The 9556-nt window shown below is 35.5% G+C and overlaps 1 protein-coding gene across 1 annotated transcript; it reads right to left on the bottom strand.

Annotated features, from left to right (window-relative positions):
• Window positions 1–6772: 6772 nt before the first annotated feature.
• Window positions 6773–8046, bottom strand: LOC140822978 (photosystem I reaction center subunit VI, chloroplastic-like). Its single transcript, XM_073184026.1, has 3 exons — window positions 7867–8046; window positions 7512–7638; window positions 6773–7036 (listed from the first exon to the last, which is right to left on the bottom strand). The coding sequence occupies exons 1-3, from the start codon at window positions 7989–7991 to the stop codon at window positions 6857–6859; spliced, it is 432 nt and encodes a 143-aa protein (XP_073040127.1). The 5' UTR covers window positions 7992–8046; the 3' UTR covers window positions 6773–6856.
• Between the last annotated feature and the right edge of the window lie 1510 nt (window positions 8047–9556).

Raw genomic sequence — 9556 nt, forward strand, 5'->3', positions numbered from 1 at the left:
AAATAATATTCAGCCTCATTGGTTGAATATCTTGTAGTGTCTTGCTTGGAATTTTTTCAAGAGACAACACCACCATTGTGCTTGAATACAAATCCGAAGGTCGATTTCGAATCATCCGCATATGATTGGAAGCTAGAATCAGTGTAGCCTTCCAATTTTTACTTCTCCACTCTCGTATACCAAGAAAAAATTCTTAGTTCTTTTCAAGTACTTAAGAACGTCCTTCACTGTTTTCCCATGCAGTGGTCCGAGGTTCGACTGATATCTGCTTGCAACACTTAGTGCATATGCAATATCAAGTCAAGTAGATATCATACCATACATAATACTGCATATTCCAGAAGCATTTGGAATGAAGCTCATTGTTTCTATCTCTTCATCAGTCTTAGGGCACATAAACTTGGATAGATTCACACCATGAGAAATTGGGAGATATCCTCTCTTGGACTCCTCCATAGAGAATCTCCTCAGTATAGTATCGATATATATGAATTGGGTGAGCTCTATCATCCTCTTTGATATATCTCTATAGATCTGTATTCCTAATACATATGATGTTTCACTCATATCTTACATGGAGAACTTACTAGCTAACCATACTTTAGTTGACTGCAACATCCCTACATCATTCCCAATAAGTAGTATGTCATCAACATAAAGCACTATTAATGTCACTGCACTCCCATTAACCTTCTTGTATACACAAGTTTCCTCAGGATTTTTTGCAAAGTCAAACTCTTTGATAGTGTTGTCAAATATGAGGTTCCATCTCCTTGATGCCTGAGTCCATAAATGGATCTCTGAAGTTTGCATATTTTATGCTCACTTCCTACTGATGTGAATCCTTCAGGTTGAGATATGTAAATCTCTTCCTTAATATCCCCATTAAGGAACATTGTTTTCACATCCATATGACATATTTCATTGTCATACCATGTTGTTATGGCTAGCAGTATGTTAATGGACTTGAATATTGTGACTAGAGAAAACGTTTCCTCATAAACAATATATTGCCTTTAAGTATATCATTTTTCTACTATTATAGCTTTGATGGTCACCACCTTCCCATCAGCTCCAAGTATCCTCTTGTAAATCTATTTGCATCATATGGGAACGATTCCCTCAGGTAGATCTGCTAAGGACCACACTTGGTTCTAATACATGGAGTCCATCTCGGACTGCATGGCTTCAAATTATCTAGATGAATCAGCATCAGACAATGCTTCCTTGAAATTTCTTGGATCGCATCCAGGAATGAGCTAACCTTGGCCCTCTTCAAGAAGCAGGCTCATCCTGTTAAGCGGCCTTGAGATCCTTTCGGATCTCCCAGGAGCTTCTGTTTCTTTGATTGGCTGTTGGGGTGTAGGTTCTACTACTTGTGTAGTGGGTGGTTCTCAAATCTCATCGAGTTCTATTATCCTGCCTTTTCTATCTAATAGAAACTTCTTCTCCAAGAAGGTAATATTCCTTGAAACAAAAATCTTTGTTTCACTAAGATAATATAAATATTATCCAACATAGTTCTTTGGATATCCCACAAAGTAGTACAAATTGGCTCTACTATCCAATTTGTCTCCCACTACCGACTTCACATAAGCAAGGCATCTCTATATTCATATGTAAGAATATTTGGGAGGCTTTCCATCCATATCTCATATGGAGTTTTATCCACTTCCTTTGTATAAAATTGATTCAACAACCTTGCCGTTATTTCAAGCGCATATCCCCAAAGAGATGATGGCAATTCAGTGAATCCAATAATAGATCGGACCATGTCCATCAATGTCCAATTATGACATTCTGACACTCCATTCAACCGGGGTGTGGCAGGTGGAGTCAAATGTGAGAGAATCACATTCTCTCTAAGGTAGTCTTGAAACTCTGTACTCAAGTATTCTCCACATCGATCTGATCGTAGTGTTTTTATACTCTTTCCTAACTGTTTCTCTACTTTTGTTCTGAATTCTTTGCACTTTTCAAAGGCTTCAAACTTTTATTTCATTAAATATACATACTCAAACCTCGAATGGTCATCGGTAAAGGTAATGAAGTACGAATGACCAAATTTCGTGCTAATATTTAGCGGGCCACACACATCTGGAACAAATCCAACAGATCATTTGCACGTTCCATTTTCTCTAGGAAAGAGGCCTTGGTCATTTTTTTTTTCAAACCGGACTCACATATCTCTAGAGATTTTATGTCTGACGAGTCAAACATGCCCTGTCCCACTAGCTTGTGCATTCTTCTTTGGGAAATATATCATAGAATAACGTGCCACAAATGTTCTTGGTTTACAATATCTTGTTTTCTTTTTGTTGTTGTTGAAATCATGTTCACTTGGACATTCACTTATCATTGTCAAAACATTTCTGGCCCATATTATTTCTTATGTCCAGACTTCTTACAGTGAAGCAAACATGTTATGACTTATCAAGCTTTGTCGAATTCCAGGCCCACCACCTTCTCAATAGACCCAATAATACTTACACCATGCTCATGGGCAAGAGCCTCATATTTCATCCGTGCAGTCATGTGTTCCTTGAAAGTGGTGTGCATTATTGTTCGAGTTTCATACACTATGCAATTCTTGCATGTGTATTTGAATGTCAGCGGTATTCAACATTTCCTCAAACTCTCTCTACAGTTCATTTGACACTGAAGCGAGTATATTACACTTTTGGTTGCATACTATGGTCACACCATCTTGCATGTTTTGTAAGTTCAGAAAGACTGACATTAGTGTATATGCTATTTTCTCCGAATTTAGAACAACTTTCCCATCCAATCTTGAAATTAGTGTTTGGTTAGCTTGTTTTAATATTTGAAATGGATTACATGACAAAATCATAAATATACTGATATGGAAACAAAATAGAAGTTACTGACTATTTTAAAATATTTTGTAAGACGTAAAATATGGACTTTTGTTTTTACAAATTGTCTCTCACTATTTTGACACTTTCACCACCCTCTGATGAAAAACGGGAAATCCAATTCCTTAGTGAGTATGCAAGGCCTAATTTTGAAATCATGATCCCGAATAATATCATCCAATCATAATTTTCAAAAATTAGAGCCCAATTGCAACTCCTTGCAACCCTTACGTAATTTTTCTTTACGTTTGAGGAGGGTCCAATAATATGATCCTATTTCTCTTCACGTGTCGAGCCCGACCCATAAATGTTGAACTTTAGTGGATGGTTGTCATGAGATGCCCCAATAATATGAGTCGAAGTCATGGGAGTTCCACATAGTTCACTTCAAATACGTCAGTGGAATTCACAGCTTTCCGACGTCTAGGCCTCCCCAATAATATGAGCCAGACACTGACTGGGGCTATCGTTCATTATGCAACCATCGCTGATGAAGGAAATGCATTATTAAATTTTCCTTTAATTATCCTTTCAATTGGCTTGATTTAAATTTTGGATCTCATCCAAAATGAGATATTTTAATTTTAAAAATTTGTCTCATCATTAATTTTCAAACTCGTGCCATTATTGTTTGTATGATTGCCGGATTCATGCAACTCTTGTTATTATATTAATAATAATGCACATACTGATTATTTATAATATATCACATACAATATAAATAATAAAAGATGATCGGTAACCAAGAGCTAATTGATCTGTACGAGCCACATACAGATATATGTCTATAGCCTAGGTAAATGCAGGGATACAAATGCAATATTACATAAGCTTCCAATATTTTATATGTCTTTGATCTTCAAAACTTCTTCCGAGGATCAGGTCCACCATCTTCAAATCTTGATCTTTCACTAATTCTAATATTTACATTAAATATTCATGGCACATTGGGATACAAATTTATGGGGTGAGAACGAACCATAAATCGGGTCCACTTTTAATTATCAAATAATCAAAAATTACAACACGTAAAATATCCTAACATACACCTAGCACATTGTTCATGGCTCTCGATCATCCTTTTACCATATAATATCATATATTTTATAAATCCGATAATATCACATATTATCAATAAATCGTATATCTCGTAAATTATCATTAACCGACAAAATTATCAATTTAAATAAAAACTTTTATTTAATTTCAAATAATTAATTTTCTTGTAAAACACTTTTTACCATAAATAAATAAAATCACATTTCAATTATTTATTTTGTAAGAAATTAATTTTATCAAATTATTATAAGGGTAAAATCGTCTGTATTTTCATAAAATATCAATTTAACCCCAAAAATGTTAAAAATCAGAAAATCGCTCCTAGGCCCGAACAATTGAAGCCCACGAGCCAGCGCGGTGCCCGAGATATTCCAAGGCACCTACCTGCGCCGCCCACCCGCTGCCCGATCCGATCGAGCACTGCGGACACGCTGCACGCAGTGCGGCTCCGGCGCGCTCTGTGTACACGCCATGCGATGCTTTGTTCCGGTCAGACCAATTTTTTTATTTTTGATTTTTTTAAAAAAAAATTGTTTATTGAAAAATAATATTGAGGGGCATTTTTATTAAAAAATTTACGCGGTTAGAAATAATAAACTCAAGACAATTTATTTAAAACACACGATTGAGAATAACCTGGCTCTGAAAACACTGTTGGGACATTGTGTTCTCGCATCCAAAACGCAGCGGAAGTTTAAAATTTTTTGCTTGGGCGTCTTGTGTTCCAAACATTCATAGAATTATTCATTTGCGTTCTCAACGTTAGACTTCTAACTATTCCGGTGTTTAGGAGGATATACTCCTTCTTGTATATCCTTAGGAACGACTCTTCTCCTTTGATCGCCTAATTAGGTTCACGAACGAAGACTGTCTTCCTCGCTTGGTTTGCACAATAAAATTTAAATGATTTATGTGTTGAGAATGTTGCCTCCGAATTTCCAAAATTCGGAGACGAAGCGGCGCAGCGGTGGAAGACACAAAGGTGGTTGAAATTTTCCTTGATATTTAACAAGGTGGGCGTGACTTTTTTTCATTTACCATTTTGGGCAGCTACCAGTTTTAGTGAACTTCTTCACAAAACAGGCAATTCAACTCTCCTTCCTTAATTAGCAATCATGCTAACTTTCATTCCTTTTATCTTATGGAATCAGCTCATAAACTCCTTTATAAACTTCATGTTTGACCTCCATCAAACTATAGTCGTCAAATTTCAACTCCTTAAACTTTGACTTTCTCAACAGGAACACGAATCCGATATTTGTGTAACCCTCAATGGTTCAGGGATACAGCTAGCTGTGGGTTCTCATCACCATGTGATTCACAATAACATTTATTCTTATTCGGACTTACCCTAGTTAACCTCATTCTTTTCTTCAACACCTTGATCAAGAATGTCTGAACTCATATTTGATTGCACCCATCGGATCATGATAAAAGCGTCTAGTAGCATCGCCCAATGATCCCGTAGGTATCACTGACAGTGCCTGCAAGAACCTTTAGTTATGTTTAACATACAGTACGGTTCCTTCAACACATATATCCTGGTCGAATCTGCAACCATTGTATATTGAGAGTTGCACGTGAATTCGATAACAATGTGATTTATCTTTGTGTACTAATAGTGGCATGGTATGTGCAACTAGGAAAACACCTTTGCCTAAAGCACATTTTTTGCTCTGGCCATAGACTCCTTGCACTATTAACTCATCAGATCATATAGTATATCTTCACCCGTAGGCGAACGAGGAATCCCCGACTACAATGCATTTTCTCCTATGTATTTCGAAACTACACCGACCTCGACACCTGATGACCCTCGATGGAGTCGGTAAACGGATCAAAGTGCATGCTAGTACGTATAGCCTCTATATTGTCCCGGGTCAAAGGAATAATGGTGTACAACCATAACTGCGGACTATTCCACTCGATAAGTGAAGACCACTTGGACAATCCGATGGAGGGTTGTTAAGTGCATAATCATATATATGATCACACATCTGTGGGAATTGACATCTCCATGCCCTTGCCAATGAATACGGCGTTTACCTCACAGACGCTAGTCTCGAGCTCGAGCGACCTTTATCCTTGTTTTAGGCGGCTGATTCGAGTAGGAACCTGTTTAGAATATATAGTTCACTCCCTAATGAGTTTCATGATCTTACGTTGCGATGCAGACCTCATGGTACCTTTTGTATATTCATGGACTTTATCTATACAGCTTGCATATGTACACATAAAAAATATAATTTCATAATAGAATAAAATCATAAAATATTATCAAAATAAATATTATTTTACATCATAGTCAATAAAACCAGACCCACAAGTTGGCTTACTGGACACTTACTCTTACATCCGGACCCCATGGATAGCTCCCATTTGCTCTACCAACAGGGGATTGGAACACGAAGATGTTTTTCTTATCCGAGTAAGCGGCCGCGGCTGGTCCAGTTAGTGGTGACTTTGGTTACTCAACTATCGGTTTAAATATATTTTTAAACAAAATTTAGCTCGTCAATTTTTTTAGCAAACATTTAAACAAGTTTATTTGTCGTGTGACTAACACATTTTCCATTACTTTCTTTTGATCTTCTATTTAATAATAATGATAACAAAATAAATAGATAAATTCTATTCATCGCCCAAACCCAGCTTGATCTAGATCAATTTTAAATATCAAGTATGTTAATTTTTATTTCAATTCGAGATAATGTTGGTTAAATATTATTTTCCTCCGTCAGTATAAATATAAACTTTTTTGTCGTCCCCATTTTGTTCCACAACATGCATGGGTCGAATGAACATGAATCAAAGTTTTGGTGACAAATAGTATGATTATAATAAGAAGGTTGGGCATACTTGCAAAATATTGTTGAAATGATACATGATCGATTAAAAAGAGTCGAAGAACTAAGACAACATTAGATTCTCCCACGAGGCCCGGGGGCGGGTGGTAGTTTAGGGCCGTTGGCGATGGGCAGAATGTCTCCGGTGGCATGGGAGCTGACATAAGCAAGTGTGGCGCCTCCGACCAAAATCAAGAATTTGAGCAACAGACCTCTCTTGGTGAAAGGAGCAGCAAATGTCTCAAAGAACTTGCTCTGCAATTAATAATTTTGATAATTTATAAACAAGTATTACCTAACATTCAATTTCAATATTTCAAGCCGAATTTAGAACTCTAAATCTTAACCTTCAGAATTCGCACCTGGCTTATTTAAACCATATTTTATATTAGTTTGGAGTTCATGAATGCAATATATATTTTTGAAATCTCTGAGACTAAAAATTGATCCACTAACTTTCTATTTTCTCAAATTTTGAGCATATTTGTCATACATATTTTCAACTATATGTATGCTTAAAAAATTGAAAACACGAAGAGTTAATAATCATTTGGAGATTTTCAACAATCCAAAAAGTAAATGATAGGTGCACACAGATATGGATCAAACAATCTATACTATTCTTGATATTTTATTACTTTTAGTTTTCCATTTTTTCTCAAACTAATCCATTTAAAAATATTTAAATCAACAAAATCTTAAATATATTATTATTATTATTCAAAAATACCTGGAAGGCGTTGTATGGTGAAGGTCCATCCGAACCGTATACGTCCCATTGGCCAGTGGTGTTAGCGATATCATCCAAATCAAAGTACACACTCTTTTCACCATACTTGGCCACCACAGCACCAGCCCTGCACGATAATTTTTTTTTATATACATTTTTTCCAACTTTAATTTACATTATAAAATTTTAAAAAACGCAGATCAAATCATTTATACTATACATGCATATATTAAATGTGGTACATAAAAAAATGTTGTCGTATAAAATACTAACATCACAATAATTTTTTTAGTAAATTACACAAATATATAATTTGTAAGCACATAAAATTTGATTGAGAGGTTGATCGTGTTACCGGGTGTTTGTTGGCCGGAAGGCGGCACGAGATTGCTTAACATGAAGCCTGGTTCCGGTAATGGAGCTTCCGGAGAGGCCGTTGACAGTGGCGGCGGCGCCGCCAAAGGTTGCAAGAGATGCCATTGCAAGATGTCTGTTCAAGTAATGAACCGAAATAAAGTAATTTGATTTTTATTTGGCTGAGTGGAGTTTATTTGATCTTTTTGATTGGATATTAGTATGCCACGTGGATTTTTCTATTCTGTGAAAGGATATGAGATCCCATTCGATGGTGCCACGTATGCTAGAGTTGGATAAGCCTATCCCCTTTGAGATTTTAATTTGTTTTTTTCCTTTGAAATTCATAATTTGGTATTAGTAAATGCAAAATTTTGGCATTCTTCATTAGTTGTAGCATTGTTGCACGATTAATTTAAGTTGCGTTTGAAGTGGAGGATTTGGATTTGAAAGATATATGAAAAGATGAGTTGAAATAATCCGGCATTGAAATGCATCCTAAACACTAAAAAAACTGGTTCATATTAGAAATAAATTGTCCATTAATGAATTTTGCCAAACAAAAAAAATTTAAATTGAAATCTTTAACTTCAAATGCATTCATCTAAATACAACCTCAACCGAGAATTTGGATTTGAGAAAATGATTTGAGTGAGAATTTTAAATGAATCTCTTTTGAGATAATTTGAAATCAATTGCATTAGTTAATAAACAAGTAGACTTCAAATTTGTTATTAAGGGTTTCAAATTATTAATTTCAAATCTATTGCAACCTTAAGTTTTACAAAAAAATGAATTATTCTTTACGTGAATTTAAATCCTTCCATGGGAACCATATGTTTTCAAAAATTCTATGTAAACATAGCTAAAATTTGATATTGAAAACCTTTTTTATTCATTTTTCACTGTAATGAATTTTGTATGAAATAATTACTCCGCCACACGGACAGAGCGTAGAGAATATTTTCAATTGGCCTACAAATTTGGGCCTGATCCAGTTATCTGTACTAGTCCAAATGATTAAACATGGAACAATTGAAAAAACAAAGGAAAAGTAAATGTGTGATAATAGACGATGAGATTTTTTGTATCTTAGCACACCAAGAATCTCTCTTGAAACTTCAGACTTCTGTCCCGGGCAAGGTGACTTTGAAGGTAACCTTCTGTTAGAGTAGATGTCCTGTAAGCCAATTGATAACAAAGGATTTTATTGACTCAGTTGTAATAAATAATCTTTATTTTAATATAATTTATTATTTCATGGTTTGTTATTTATTTATCTGAATATTCATATTAACAATATAGATAAAGACCTTGATTGTACTTTAATACAAATGAATCGTAATTCTATGTTGAAACTCATTTGTAAACACTGTATGATCTAAATTCGTTACTAGTCGACTCAGCCGCCTAAAAAACATAGATAAAGGTCGCTTGAGCTCGAGACTAGCATATGTGATGTTTTGTACCGCATTTCTTGGTAAGGGCATAGAGATGTCCAAACATGCAGAGGGTAGTCATATGATGATTATACAAAACAACCTTCCCTCGGACTTTTCAAGTGGTTATCATTCACCGAGAGGATAAGTCTGTGGTTATGATTGTACACCATTTGTCCTTACGACCCGGGACAACACTGATGCCCTATATGCTAGGGCTGTGCTTTGACTCGTTTACCGGCTCCATGAGAG

Source organism: Primulina eburnea, chromosome 2, assembly GCF_022965805.1.
Source record: "Primulina eburnea isolate SZY01 chromosome 2, ASM2296580v1, whole genome shotgun sequence".
Classification (NCBI taxonomy): Eukaryota; Viridiplantae; Streptophyta; class Magnoliopsida; order Lamiales; family Gesneriaceae; genus Primulina; species Primulina eburnea.

What these genes read in the sequence shown, in the direction of transcription:
- LOC140822978 (XM_073184026.1), bottom strand. Translation starts at nt 7,991, where the DNA reads ATGGCATCTCTTGCAACCTTTGGCGGCGCCGCCGCCACTGTCAACGGC. An exon ending in TTCCGGCCAACAAACACCCG is followed by an intron (nt 7,639 to 7,866) that starts GTAACACGATCA and finishes ATTATCGTGCAG; the next exon opens with GGCTGGTGCTGTGGTGGCCA. An exon ending in CACCATACAACGCCTTCCAG is followed by an intron (nt 7,037 to 7,511) that starts GTATTTTTGAAT and finishes TATTAATTGCAG; the next exon opens with AGCAAGTTCTTTGAGACATT.